This window comes from Triturus cristatus, chromosome 6 (genome assembly GCF_964204655.1).
Source record: "Triturus cristatus chromosome 6, aTriCri1.1, whole genome shotgun sequence".
Classification (NCBI taxonomy): Eukaryota; Metazoa; Chordata; class Amphibia; order Caudata; family Salamandridae; genus Triturus; species Triturus cristatus.
Window position 1 is genome coordinate 729,163,818 of NC_140589.1, and position 15,522 is coordinate 729,179,339.

Below are 15,522 nucleotides of genomic sequence, written 5' to 3' on the forward strand. Positions count from 1 at the left end.
ATAAATTGGGAATGAGTGAATTTACGTAAGGCAAGAATGCAAATTTTAATATAATGAAATGTACTTTAGGGTAAGGACTAACCAAGAAGTTATTTTTTGTACCTTTTTGAAAATGAAATTTTATATAGTGAAAAAATGAACATTTTAACATTTATGAAATGCGCTTTATGGTGAGTAATAACCAAATAAAGGATTTTTGGACTAGTTTAAGATACTTTCTCATATGCCTTCTATGGTCAGTAGTGGATTCTGATAATGAACAGTGTAAAAAGTTGCTGATAGGTCCAGCATTTGTAGTGATGTTGCTTTGTTTCTGTGCTCTGTCAATTTCTCCTTATTCCAAATGAATATCAAGGTGGATTCAGTGTATCTTCCTTGACAGAAACCTGTTTGATGATCAAAGAGTAGATTGTGCCCTTTATATGAAGTTGATGGTCTGACAGATGTCAGATTTCTTTGTTACTTTTTCTAGGAATGGGCCCTCAGAGATGGGTCTTTATTTGGTTGGGTCTGATGGATCAAGGTTCTTTTTTTAATGAGAAAACTGACAAAGGTGGTTTTGAGATTGGAAGGACGCTTCCTCGAGTCTAGGGAGTTATTATATACGTCTCTGAATACAGTGGCAGCAGATGTGGTAAGAAAGATAGCTTTGAACTTATGTGGTTGGGGCAGAGTGTTACCATAGGGGATCAGCATTACCAGTAGAGAAGGCTATTACGTGGCCTCAATACAGCACACCAGATTTTTGAAATCTGTGACTCTGGTACCAGCCTTTCTGCTGCTGCAGAAATTCCTTAGTCACCCCTGCTTTGAAGGTTGCCATCCAAGGGCATCTTCCAGGGAACTTGCAACCTTCAACCTGACCATAGTAAACCTAAGATTTCAAAGGATCTGGAACTATGAACTTCCCAGTAATTATTTTGTTCATAGGGGGCCTACTTGATACAGCATAACACCAGAAAGAGCGTGATCATCAATAGGGCTGACAATCCTTCCCGTAGATTAATGACCGCATAGTGGTGCTAGAGGCTTCTAGAACCATAGCCTTTCTGCATAGGGATTGTGTTTAGTACCTAAATGCTTAGGCGATCCTGTTACCCTCTCGTCGTAGCGCAAGGAAAATAGCTGCTGTACAGCCAATATAGGTCTGTGCAGTTTTCCAAGCTCTGATGCCATGCCTGAGATAAGCCAGCGCTTCACAGCTGTTGGTGAGGGGTCCTTTCTTAAGTCACAATAGCAAAAAGTTATCAGAGTCCAGCTGTGATACCCACTAAGGGGACTTAACTAAATGTGCTCCCTGGAACTGATCTGATACATCACTCCACATTAACCTGCCTGAGTTGAAAGTGATCTTCCTTACCGTTAAATGCTTCTTTTTAACAGTCAGTAGTCCGGCCGATGGGGGTCATGATACAACCACAATACCACGTCTTTTCTCTATCAAGAGGTTATTCCCTCAGCACAACTTTGCCTGCCAAGGGTGGGATTGGGTTGTTTGCTTTGATCTGTTCCTTCTAGCCTTGCACATTGCAGGTACACTTAATTAGATGGCAGTGAGTCCGAGCAGATGTTTGTGCTACTATGGGCACTCGACCGCGAGGTCTGTGCTTTAAAGATGATCAGACAAAGAGGCATTTGGAAAACATCTGTACTTAAAAAGTAACAATTTTGTCTCATTGATTGGCATAGATACCAGCCCCTGGACCGTTGTCATGCTGAAGTGTTTTCTGAGGTTCCTCTATACATCCTTGCCTATATTTTGCTCCAGCTCTCTTCATTTCAAGGAACGTTGCATTTTTTTTTACAGCACTCTAAAGTGATCAGTCATTCTAGTACTTTCAATAAGGCCCTGACAGTCTTTCAGCTGCACCTTCGTCATCAGACGTCCTCTCATGAAGTAATGTAATGCTTAAATCTGTGCTGGCTGTGGCAGATCTTTGTGCACTACCAGAGTATCCCGGTTTGTAAGTTGATCATACGTGCTCTTGTTTTTAATGGAGCGCTAAGCCATAAAAGACTCTGCACCATACAAGGTATTGTATAGCTTGTATAGCTGGGGTGTGAAACTTTCAGATGTATGCACACAGCACTAACCATACCAAATTTACAATAGGTCAGCACACATAGATTTGAGTTCCATGTGTTTAGTCTGCATTGTATGAGCATACATTTATGACAAATGCCATTATAAAAAATATATCTGAAATGTATTTTCTTTATTTGAACAGCTTTATTGCTTCAGCATCAATTTGTTACATCTAAAGATCCAAAACAGCCAATACATATTTTGTTCCCTGCAGATTAGACTTTTTCAGGGATTACTCCTAGCAAGTTGAATAAAGAAAAGTTGAGGCCCTTGTGAATATCATCAGGACTAGTGAAATGTGTTTGGGATTCAAATAATTTGTGGCACTATGTCAGTGAAAACAGAAATTAGACTGTGAACCGATGCCCGCAGTCAGTTATTATAGCCTCCAGAAAAAAGGTAGTATCGTCAAATACATTTTAGCGTGTATTCTTGATTTGGTCATGAGTAGTTCTAATGATGCATGGGTACTTGGTCTCGGTCCATACCCAGCTGGTAGACATATATAAGTAAGTAATTTGAAATCTTGACACATTTTACAAGCATAAGCTCCTGCACTGGAAGCTTTCATTCCTGGTCTTTTTCCACTGTGGAGGTCTGCTGTAAATGCACATGTAACCTTCCTGTCTACCAGTTTGGCAGTTAGATGTGATGATCTACAGTCTGTCTACAGAGAAAAAAGGCAAAGATGACACTTGACCACATCCTGTTTGATACCCATCCCTGTCTTCCGATCTTAATAAAATGGTAGCTCTAATAATTTTGATGAAATAAAAATATGTTGGATTATTGTAATAAAAATGTGTTCGTGGATTATCCTACAATGCTTAGAAATATTATAGCGGCATGTTTGTCGGCAGTAATCTCCTGCGTTAGTGAACTATTTTTCAAAAGGAAACTTCAGTAGCCTTCAAATCTTATACAATTGATATAAAAGTATGTTTTACATTTTCACCAAACAATAGATCTGTCTCATTTAGTAGGTTTCTAGTTTTCAGGTAATAATTGTTTGGGGAAAAACTTGATCCATTTTTAGTGCACATGGGTTATGCATGTTCCACGTCTTGGAGTCCTTTTAGAATTGAAGGGATTTTTCGACAACTCTCCACCCAAAATCAACGATGAGTATCTGTTTTTAAAACTTAGATTGTGTGTTTACTGCTTGTATTGATTAAAAAAAAGTTGTATTTTTCCGAAATTCCCTGAATATCTGAGAATGCGAGTATGGTCTTAGTGTTTTTAAACAAATCGTGCTCCGCGTATTTTTTGATCTAAGTAAAAAGTAAAACGACTGCTACTGGACTGTGTGAATGTACAAACCCTAACTGTTCATTGCGACACTAGAAACTTACTCTAGCCTGAGGAAATATCTTCTCCATGAAAAACATGCTGTTAATTTGAACGCTTGGTTTGTGTTGACTGGGGATAGGGCACAGGCAAGGTAAAAGGAGCTTATGGCACCCTTTGATCGTGAATGAATTGTTCCTGTCCATGGTGAAGGATTCCCTTTTGATGTTTGTATTTGCATGTGGTTTCTGCTGGCGGAGCCCTCAGGGTGATTTTTTTTTTTCCCATTTGCCTGTCTCATCACAGTTCTGTTCTTTAGATTGAGAATATCTAGTTGTTGTATTGCTGTACCACACCGCCTGCACACCTATATGCTGCGCCTAAATGCAAAGTAGGTCCATGACATACAATCCTGTTGAGTCGTATAGTGGCTCTTCTTAATTTACAGGACTCGCTTTATAAAGCGGTCATTGTGCTTTCTCCACAAAGGGCTCCATCTCTTATTTAGTGAACACGTCTCTGTGAATTATTAATCGTACAGACCCACTCAAGGTTGCTTTCTAACCCTGCTGAGGATAAGGTTGTCACTTATTTTGAGCTGTCATGCCTTCTGAACCAGTCTTCATTTAATGATGCATGTGTACTAAGTTGCTGAACTTGACCTCTTTCCTAGGTATTATTTATCACTGTGATCTGACCAGCGAGGAATTTGAGGCAACTGTTTTCCGAGAGGTTACTGTGAAAGGATTTGAACCTTCCGATTACCAGACAGTGCAGGTAAAAATGCTCAAATGAAATGCTTGCATCCACATTAGAAGTAATTGCTTATGCTGCACCCAATCAGCTTTTTTTTTATTGTTTAGGAAGTAGGAGCACTGTCCACCCTCTTCCATTTTACTTCTTAACCAGTGTCATATTTCTTGATGCTTTTGGCCCCATCCCTTGAAAAGATGACCAAATTGTACATAAGAAACCCAACAAAGTTTGCGGGGTTTCATTCTTAAAAAAAAGCTTTTTTACGGGGCATCAGTACATCCGAAACACTGCAGAGCAGTACACACTGACCCACGATGGAGGCACTGAATTTGGAATCAAGATCGCTCTGTAGTGAGTACTGATACTGCACTACCTACCCACCAGACCCTGTATCCTGACCAAGGGCATCTGTCCTACAATCATCTGTATTTAGGATCGCGTATATGAGAGTATCTCTCAAGGCTGTGATCCCTTTTTTCAAACATTTCTTCTTATTATTATTTTTTTATTACAAAACAAAAGTGTAACTGTGTGTAGTCAGAAAAACCTCAGTCAATTAGTGGAATTTCACATATAAGTAATAAAGTACCATGTTGAAGGATGAAAGTCAGATCGATTTACCAAAGAGACTACTCCACCCACTTGTCTCAATTCAATTAAAAGCATTTTTTAAAGGGTTATTAAAAGTAAATTTTTTAAATATATTTTAATATTTTGAGTGTGGTTGGCGTCTTCCTCTAACTTTGACTCAATGAATGACAACCTTATCAGTAAGTGATTACTCATTTGATTGGCCGTCTGCCTAGGTTTTTCTTAGAATCATCTTTCCTCCCGAGATTTAAGAGGAATATGAAGGCATGTCCAAGAAGCACTCTGCCTATCTGTCGCACATAAAGTTTTGTCCCTAGAAGGTTACCTTGAACTGATGGGCTGTTACTTCTCCTACCTAATTCAGTAGACCACTAAAGGTGTGCGAATACCATATGCAATGTGGATAATTCTAGGTTTGAGCTCATGTCCGAAATTTAGATCTTCAAACCAAGTTGTATGTTCTTGTAATAAAATCTCTTACCTTATTGTATTACTTTCCTACCATTCGGTTGTGAAACAAGATACGTCTAATAGGCACAACACATTGAAACGATCCGTTTATTCACCAAATCCTCACTAATCAATTTGCCACTTTTGTTCTGGACATTGCACAGTGAGATACATTTTTACAGCAGAAGGTAATGTATCTCCCTCATCAGCTTGTAGCTGCAGAATACCCTCCCCAGTTTGTGTTGTTATTATTATTATCACTTGACCTGGAAGCCATGTTGTCTATCTGTGTTGGAGAGATGACTAAATTATATCATCTAGTCACTCCACCTCATTGTCATTGAAAAAGTATGAAGTGACAAAATCAAGATGTAAGCTTTAACATTAGAAACACTGCAGCTGCAAATGTGACTATACTGTTAAATAATGTAATGTAATATAGTCCATTACCCTAGAAAAGCTGTATTTTTGTTATGCGATTATTGATATTCACATTAGAATACAAAATGAGAATGCCTCGCTTGTTTTATTCAACAATTAATGTTCATAAAGGGATCCAATAAATATATAAGAAACAGTATTTTACTAAATTAATTGTTTCATATTTTTCTAATAATCTGAATAGCCTTGGGTTTTATTGATGTTAGAGACTAAGGTGGCTAACCAGCCTGATTTTCAGCAGCAGAAGTCACCAAGTATCTTGTTTTGAAAAAGTATATATCCACCTTTCTCTTTAGATTTCTTCAAAGTACTGTAAGATTTCCATTTTCTCTTCGTCTGTTTGATAGTGTACATCCATAACATGTTCATTTAGGTCTGTTTCCATAAAACAAAAAGATTTGATGAATCGGACACTACAGCAAATTGCCTTGCAGTGGAGCATGCTCAGCAACTTTATCGCATAATTTTGTGCAGATCTGAGCGGCAACAGCATTATTTAGTGTTAACGAATACACAGGAGCTCTTCAAACCCAATTTGAAAGACAGTGCGTTCAATCAGAAATATCAATCAGTGAGAGCACCTTTCCCCTCTTTTTTGCATGTAAAGCAGTGACGGTTGGTGACCTTTTTCGTCATGGGTGTATTTTGGCAACCTTTTCTTTTTAACTTGTATATCAACAACCTGGAGCAAACCCTTATGAAGACGAATACCGACTGCCCACAAGTGGGCCGGCGGAGCCTTATAGTATTATTGTATGCTGATGACGCGTCCTCCTGGCCGGGACAGCGAGGGGGTTGGAAACCTTATTGAACTCATTTGTTCATTTTATGGAGGAGCTGGACCTGCGAGTGAAAAACAACAAATCCTGTGTAATGCTAGTAGGTGCATGCCCCAATAAAGCTTACATGTTTGCTGTGGGATCGTCGCCGGTACCAAAGACTGATGTCTTTTCATATCTGTGCTTAGGCTTCGATGCTACCATGACTTAGTGTCCCCTTAATAATGGGATAAAAGGAGGACTTTGTCAGGGCCAACTCTTCCGTTCTTAATTGCATCCAGGCTGGGTAACAGACCAATGGGGGCCCTCTTAAAGATTTACAAGGCCACGTGTATCACTAAGGTGACCTAGAGTAGCAAGATCTGGGGCTATATGGTGCATGAGGAACTCCAAGTTGTTGAAAACACTTTTTTTAAACGTCTTTTATGTCTACCCCAGTGTATTCCCTCTATTATAGTCCACGAAGGACTGAGGTTGGCTTTTCTTTCCGACCTGTTGTCTTGCCACTCCCTAGTATTGTGGATGAATTTGTGGCTCAGGGAGGGAGTTGTCCTTAGTAACAATATTTTAAATGATTGTCTTTCCCTGGATCACTACCACTGCATTCCCTGGCTTAAGTATGTAAGGGATTGTTTTGCAGACTTGGGAAGGGCTGACTTATTCACCAACCCAGAGAATATGTGTAGTAGAGACCAGCGTAGGGTGAAGGAGAACTTTTTTTTTAAACGGCAAATGGACAGGGAAGAAGAGGAACTGAAGAAGCCTAGTGTGCTTGGATATTTCCCAATGAAAACCGCGCCATCAACCAAGCCTTATCTCCGGTGGCTTAAATGTTTCCATGACCGATTCTTACTGACTAGGTTCCACATGGACCTTTTCCAATATCTCCTGGCCCATCTGGGTGGAGCACATAAGGGCCAGAGTCTCCCTCTCTGTGGCTGCGACGGGAAGTCTCTACAGGACATGATGCACTTTTTAATGTTCTGTATTTTTTATGAGGTTCCAAGAAAATCCAATCTTATCCCTATTTTAAAGAAGTGCAATTTTAGCCAGGTTAGACTAGCGCTCATTTTTGGGGCAAATTCTTACTACCGAATCTGTGTTATATGTGTGTAAATGTGTGTAAATGTGCAGATATTTATATAGCGCAAATCACCAACCGGTCTCTAAGCGCTTGCTTAGGGAACCCGTCCTGGTATTCCCCTGTGAGATATCACAAGGTGAAAGCCAGGCATCCCACCGCGAGGGGCCATTGTGGAGATTAAGCAAGCTATTGCCCAGAGTCGCAGAGTGTGAACCATGAATCGAGTATGCACTGGAGCGAGAATTATCAAGTCCATGGACAATTTATGGACTCAAGACCCAGCCGAGCTGGGAATTGAACCCTGGTCCCGGGCTGACCTCTGCTTCCAGGTCTGCCTACTCTAACCAGTGAGCCACACTTCTCCCATGTATGTACTTAGCTTCTTGAGGTCTGCAGTCAGGCTCAGATCTAGCCGCAATTAACCTCTGTGCCAGTGTTCTTAAAGATAATTTGTGTCTGTCTTTACATGATTGCCCCGGTCTAGGCCTTAGTCTGTTTCTCATCTATGTAATTTAGCAGCCTGGCGGGCTGGTGTCTTGGAACAGTATCGTTAATAGTGCATTATGTGTTTTTTAATTAATTATACTTTTGTCTTTTTATTGTTGTACACACTGTACATAGTTTTTAATGGTGATTGGTGATTTTAGAAAAACCTGGGTAGACGGAAATGTATAACAGGATGCTAACTGAGGTTTTTGCCTTTCTCCCATTTTCACGGATTTTAAATATAAATGTATAAATCTTTAATTATTTTTATAATGTACTGGAAATCATCTTCTTGTATTGTAGTGTAACTTTTTTTTTTCTTGTACTTTTATGGTCTATCTCGAATAAAGTTTATTGATGATGATGATGACCTTTTTAAGTGGCGGAGCAAAAAGATTCACCATGAACTGCACTGTTCGAAGAACCAATGTGTGAGAAGTTAGCCTGGTGTATTGTATTGTAATTGCATTTACATAGTGCTTACTACCCCTGACGAGGCGTCGAAGTGCTTTTTCGGCGAGTAGCACGCTACTCCGGAACCATAGGATGTTCTCTAATTAAAGTTGGCACCTTGCACCATTACAAACAACCCTTATGGTGATTTAAGAGGTCAAAGATAACCTTATGAAAGCTATCCAAGTGGTTGCTGTGGAGAACAGCGTTCAGTCTTAGTCTTGAAGGAATGTTAAGCAGCTTGTTTTACAAGAATGCAACACAGTAGTTATAAGAATATATATTTATTATTAGAACACCTTAAATACCTCGAAGTATCTGCTACACGCAGATAAACACAAAGCACACAATACTTTTGCACAGAAACAATTCTTAAGTAGCACTAATACACAGTGGGCTCCAGGGGGAGACCAAACCATATACTAAAATAGTGGTATAAGAAGCATGGCTCAAGACAGAGTCTAGAGTGAGTAGAATCGCTGGAACCCCAAGGTGAGTAAGTAGGGACCACATGGAGGATGGGTGCAGTGTGAGAACACAACCGCGTGCTACGTGCAATTCAATGGGAGAGTCGCAGTTGCAGTTTTTGAATTAAAGGACCCTTCCCAGTGAATTACGAGGAAATCCTTTGGAACATAGAAGGTTGGAGACCCACCCCACTCGTGGATTTCGAAGTACCAGAGTTACCTATCACAGGGAACCCGGGTGCATAGGTCTGAAGTGGCGTCGGAAACCGCCGTTATTCTCAATGGGAGTCTTCAAAGAAATGCCACTGCTGGAAAGAAGAAAAGTGTTCGATGGAATCTGCAGGTGGATTCTTGATGGAAGGAACCTGAAAGCAGAAGGGACAGAGTCTGGGTCACTCAGGAGTTACCAGGTGCTCGGTAGACGAATGCCCACCGATGTTGGGTGCATAAGGTGTGAAGGAGACCTTGACAGCTGCAGGGACCAGGAGACATCGAGGACGACCAGAAGCCGGATGCGAGCTGTCCCACGAAGGATGTCGAGTGCTGAGGGGTTTAGTCCGGTGGGAGCACCAACAAGCCTAGGCAGCGGCAACCCACGAAGAAGGTCAAAGAAGGTTACGGTCTGGCCCTGCAAGGACCAGAGGACTCAACACAGCAAGGAGTCAGGGCAGGCCTGGAGCAATCAGGGGAGCCCAAGAAAAGCAGTGTTGGCCCTCAAAGTGACCCACAGGCCGAAGGCAAAGGAGTCGCTAGGTGACCTCTAGCAGTTTCACAAAGCAAAAGCTTGCAGGGCACAGAGTGCGAGGAGGCCGAAGTCCTTTGTAGGAAATATGCGCAGAGGTGAGGGCTATCGACAGCCCAATGCACGAAGTTGGGTAACACCAACAAGCATATGCAATTGCAAACTCATGCGGTGCACAGGGGTTCGGGTTATGTGGTCCCCATGAGGGATACTGGCATCAAACTAGGTGAGAGGGCATCTCGATCTCAAGGAACGTAGGAATCAACCTCCTGTGTTACTGGAGCCTTCCGAGTCTGAAGGAGCTCAGGATCAGCAGATTGGTCAGTTGCGTTACGGTGCCTGCAAACGCAGGGGAATTACTCCTTCACTCCAAAGGAAATACTTCAGTTGTCCTTGATGCTCCACAGGTCCTGCACGGAGCCTGTATGGTGCACAGGCACAGTCAACGCTTTGGACGGAGAGGGAGACTAAGTCGGGCCCAGGCGAAGTCCAGAGTGTCCAGACAGTGGAAGGTCAGTGGTTTCTTTTTCAGAATCATGTCCACGTCAACTCTGGGATCCTACAGCCAGGTAAGCCCTTTTGTAGCCATGGGAGAGGGTTGGACAGATTCAGGGGACCCTCCCAGGGGAGGGTCAGGACAAGGGCGTGGTTTACCCCCATGTCCTTTGTATAGTTTCGCGCTAGAGCAGGAGCCAATGGCTCCCAGAACTGGTTTGAGCTGTACTATTCACAGGGACACCAAATGTGCCCATCGCGCAGATTTTCAGGCACTTTGGAAGTGCACCCAGCAAGCTCCAATACACTGAATCCTGTCTGGGAGGTGGTCACACCTCCCTGTGACAGGATGCCTATTGTGCTGCCTTCCTCTGCTCGAGCTTGGCTCAGCAGCAGGAGGGCAGAAATGTGTCTCTCCATTTTGTGCTGTCCGTGTCGAGAAGGCTGGTACCGGGAAGACCAGGGACCAACGAAGCTTGCTTCAGAAGGGTGGAATCATACCTCCCACACTTGTTACCAATGTGGAGGTATGATTCCAAGGAGTTAGATACCAAACATGACATGTTTAGTTTCAGCCGTTTTCGAGATAGCATTTACCATGAGGTTATAATGCGCCTCTACCTCTATGTTTGGCTGTGTCACAGACAACCCGGAAGAATGGTCTCCGAAGGCTGCAGAGGGGCTCTACTCATGCAGGGGCACCCTCCCACATAAAGCCCAGCACCCTGCCTTCAGGATTGTCAAGGCCTGCTATAGGGGTGACTTATAGGTTTTAAGTGTAGTGACCTATAGATATAGTAAACCTATAAAGAGGTGTTTGCACCATCTTACACAGGCTGTAATGGCAGGCCTGTAGGTCCATTTTGCATGGCCTCTCATGGGTGGCATAATACATGCTTCAGCCCATGGGAGGCCCCAGGGGCACCTATGCCCTGGGTACATGTGTTCCATGTACCTGGGACTTCTAAGGGTACCCCAGTATCCAATATGGAGTGTAACCAAGTACATGGCATAATATTTTAAGGAGAAAGCAGATATACTGGGGTCCTTCTTAGCAGGATCCCAGTCAGACTAGTCAAAAACAGTGTAACATCAAGCAAACAGTGGGGGTAACCATAAGAAGCAGATCCTACTTTCCTACACAATGTGAATCAGTTTATCCCTCCCATGGAGCATTAAGGAAGGTTCTGGTATTCATCCATGCAGTAACAGTGACTCCTGTGGCAAGATTTGCTTTGTGTCCAAATTTAAATCACTGTGGTACATCAAGTACAGAGTAGCATAGCAGAACTCTCCCACTATTGTGTTCTCGATTGCTAAGTTCCTAGAGAGTGTTTGGCTGATCCGGGGCAAACCATCTCGTACCCATCCCCTATTAGTTGAATCTAACCTTTTATTGTCACAACTTTGTCAATCAGAATACTGGTTATTCTTTTCCTATGCAATTTTAGCACTTATGCAAATTGTATCTGTAATTTTAAAGCTGAGGATATTCTTAACCGATTATAGGATAATTTTAATTATCATTTTAACCCATGATTTTAAGAATTTTATGGCACCTGTTATATTGTCATTTTAGCGAGCCCACATTCTATTTTAAATGTCTTTTGATTATTAACTGTATTATTAACAGAGCATATATACTGTACTTTTGAACTGTCACTTTTATGGCCTATGACCAAAATAAAGTTTAAATTGGATTGGACAGCCATGTATTATCTCCAAAAGCAGGGGTGCATCAAGTCCCCACAGCTTTCCCAGTTAGCCCAGACCATTTGGAAGTGGGCTCTGCGATATGACATTCACCTGTTAGTGGAGTATCTCCGGGGAGTAGAAAATGAGTTTGCGCAACTCTTCAGCAGCAGGCCCTAACAAGTCCACGATTAGGAACTCCACCCAGAAGTACTCCTCCAATACTTCCAAAATTGGGGACAACCACAAATAGATCGCTTTGCCACAGCAGAAAATGCCAAACAGGTACGAACATCGCCTCCTGGTTCGCATACCCACAGTCCAAAGGCCATGCACTATGGATGAGTTGGTCCGAGATATTTGATTATGCTTTTCCCCCTCTCCCACGGTTTCCATTTCTGGTTTGCACGCTTCGGCAGGCATCTCTCGCCCTCATACTGGTGGTTCCCACATGGGCATGGGAGCTATGGTTCACTAATCTTCTCGAAACGTTGATAGTTCCCCACAAAGCACTACCGAAGAGGCAGGATCTTCTCGCACAGAACCACTGAGAAACAGTCACCCGGACCCCAGATCACTTAACCTTGTAATCTGGCTCCTGCAGTCTTCGAATTTGGCTATCTTATTCTACCACAACAATGTATGGATATTCTTAAACGGGCACAGAGACCTACTACTTTGACCTGTTATGCTGCCAAATGGAAAAGATTTGTTCACGATTGTCAGTCCAAACGCATTGATCCCTTAGCATCTAAAGAACAGGACATTGTCTGCTACTTATTTCACTTGCATACCCCTGGTTTAGCTTTTACATCTACAAAGCTACAACTAACAGTGGTGGCTGCATATCTTAAAAATAGGCAACACACTTCCCTAATTAGGATTCCAGTTGTCAAACCCTTCCTAGAAGGGCTTAAGAAGCATTCCTCCTAGAGTTCTACCAGCTTCCACATTGAATCTAAATATTGTATTAGCAAGGTTAATGGACCCTTCACATTTGAAACCCTTCACTCCTGCCCTTTTTCACCTGTTTTTATCCTAGCATGTAACATTGCTAATTGCTATCACTTCACTCAGACGGGTCACTGAGCTTCAGGCAATAACTTTAGAAGAAACCTTCCTCCAAATACATGGGGATATGGTTGTACTTTGTAGCAACCCAAAATTTCTTCCTAAGGTAGTCTCACAATTTCATCTTGATAAATCTATGTAACTGCCTGTCTTTTTCCCCCAACCTGATTCTGTTGCAGAAATGGCTTTCCATGCCTTAGATTTAGAAAGAGCTCTTGTGTATTATATTAACGGGACTAAATCACAGCAGTGGCTACTTCACAATGGCAGAGGAGTGTCGCCCCACTGGCACAGAGCCATCAGCTGAAAAATAAAACACTATCTTATTATGGTTTTATTTTTCTGCTCCTGGCTGAGCCAGCGTGTGTTGGGAGGGGCGGGACCTGGCCATGGGAGGGAGGAGAAATGGAGTGCTATCTGCTTTTCTAAGTGCACATGTCTGTTTGGCTGGCCAAACAGACATGCACACTTAGGTTTCTCTAGCACAGCTGTAGAATTCAGACAGGTGGAGAAATAGCCCAGACTCCCTTTGCTCGAGCGGAGTGACAAACCAGCCCACTCAGGCTAATCCTAGCGCTGCTATTATAGTATGAGAGCAGCATCTGGATTGGATGGGGAGTTTTTCCCAGGGGCTGATGGTGCAGCAGGAGAACGGACGAGCACCTGAGTGCGAGGTGGCCACAGGATCAGGTAATTAAAAAAAACCAAAATGTAGTCAAACCCCCACCACCGCCCCTGCTGCCCCGCCACAACATATTGGCAGCAGCCTTGACAGCTAAATCATTTAGAAAAACACAACTATTTGTCGCTTCCTCGCAAGGGAAGGGCCATTTCAAAATCTGCCATTGCATGCTGGGTTGTCAAATGAATCAAAACATGCTATGGCTAAAATAACTTTACCCATTCCTCCTAGAGTTCACTACTCTCTGAAAAACTGAACCTCAATGGCCGTCCTAGGAAACATCCCCATAGCGGATATATGTAAAACAGCTAACACTCTGAAAAACTGAACTTCAATGGCCATCCTAGGAAACATACCCATAGCAGATATATGTACAGCAGCTACATGGTCTACCCCACATACATTTACAAAACATTACTTGGTAAATGTACTGGCACGCCAACAAGCCAATGTGGGCCAGGCATTCCTGTAGACACTATTTCAAACAACTGGCACTCCCAAAGGTTAACCACCGCTTATTGAGGAGATCTACTTTCCAGTCTATGTTAAGTATGTGTATCTACAGCCACATTGGCCTAGAACAGAAAATGTTTGTGGGTTGTAGTACTGTAGATTCATATGCAACCACCCTCCTCCCTGGTCACCTGAGCTTGTTAGTTATTTTCACAATTGCTTTACAAACTCCTTTTGCATGGACATCACCTTATACTAAGCTTTACTTCACTTTCCATCCACACCCGTCATGCTGGAAAACAATCTAACAATGGAGTCGATGACCATACGTATTACCCGCAAGAGTGCTAATATAAATATATTCAATAAGAAATTGATGATGAATATGTATGTGTAAAGAACAAAGGGAGAGCTAGGGAAAACTAGGGGGGTTGTGTCCGTATCCCCTGGATTTAGATAAGCTTTGTCAAAGGTGGACACACCCAATGTAGTGTGGTACGGTCAAAATGAAGCAATGTTTGGGAACCCACCAAGTGGGTTAAAAGACCCCTCACACACCAACCTGGTTGGTGTCATGCTTCATCATTGGGACCCCAACCGGGTGGCCGAATGCCTCCCGGTTGTGCTGCGACGCCTGACTACAGCGGAGCTGGTGTAGTGCAAAAATGTGATGTGGTGATAATTAAAAAATACCGCTGAGAATCCTTGCCATTGGAAAATTTATTATTGGCGGCTCAGGGTATTGATTAAAAAGATATGTGATGCAACTAAATGGAGAAATAATTATCTGTTAGTTGGCTATGTGGTGGGTCTACATGTTTCAGCTCACGAATAAAAGTAGTAGGGAGCTTTCGTCAGGACCAGTGTGAAGTGAGTGGCAAAAGGTGAAGTGCCACGTGGTGAAAAAAATTAAAAATATAAGTTACCTACACACTCGCTAAGGTGTGTGGAACGCGGTGTCAACACAATAGCGGACACTGCGGCGCAAACCTGTGGGAGAAAACAAGACAGCGCACAATACACATAAGAAATCAACATTGGTGCCCTGGATGGCAGGCAACATACAAATAGATTTAAGGTGCTGTGAATAATCAAACCTGTCTTCAATGAACGTACCGTGGGTGACACACATACATATGAGGTGTATCATGCTGCTATGCGAAAGAGCGGAGGCAAGACCATTAGGAATGCTAGGTAGTACGCAAAGCGCTCTGTGAACTAGGGGTGACAAGTGGTTAATAACGCGGCACTGCAAAGGACTACAAGTGAAAGTCACACGAATAGCACCAAGTGATTATACTGGCAATGGTTGCGAAACCTCAACATGAGGTGTGTAAAGTGAGAGGCCCAGTATGCGCTGAAGGGGTGGAGCTGAATATAGCCTCCAAGCGCTAAAGGTAAGTGGTGGGCACAGGCTCAATAAAAGAAACAATGCGCGAAATAGCAGGGGGGGGAAAAGGGAAAAGGATAATTACACTATGGCTGAGTGAAGGCGCTATGCAGGAAG

The 15,522-nt window shown here is 42.7% G+C and overlaps 1 protein-coding gene across 2 annotated transcripts in view; it reads left to right on the forward strand.

The window, feature by feature from the left end:
• PREP (prolyl endopeptidase) overlaps positions 1 to 15,522 on the forward strand; it is a 692,721-nt gene that overhangs the window by 444,820 nt on the left and 232,379 nt on the right. For both annotated transcript variants that reach the window (XM_085611249.1, XM_085611250.1), the window contains exon 10: positions 4,047 to 4,150. In XM_085611249.1, the coding sequence (XP_085467375.1) occupies positions 4,047 to 4,150 (104 nt within the window). The remainder of the gene's footprint in view (positions 1 to 4,046; positions 4,151 to 15,522) is intronic.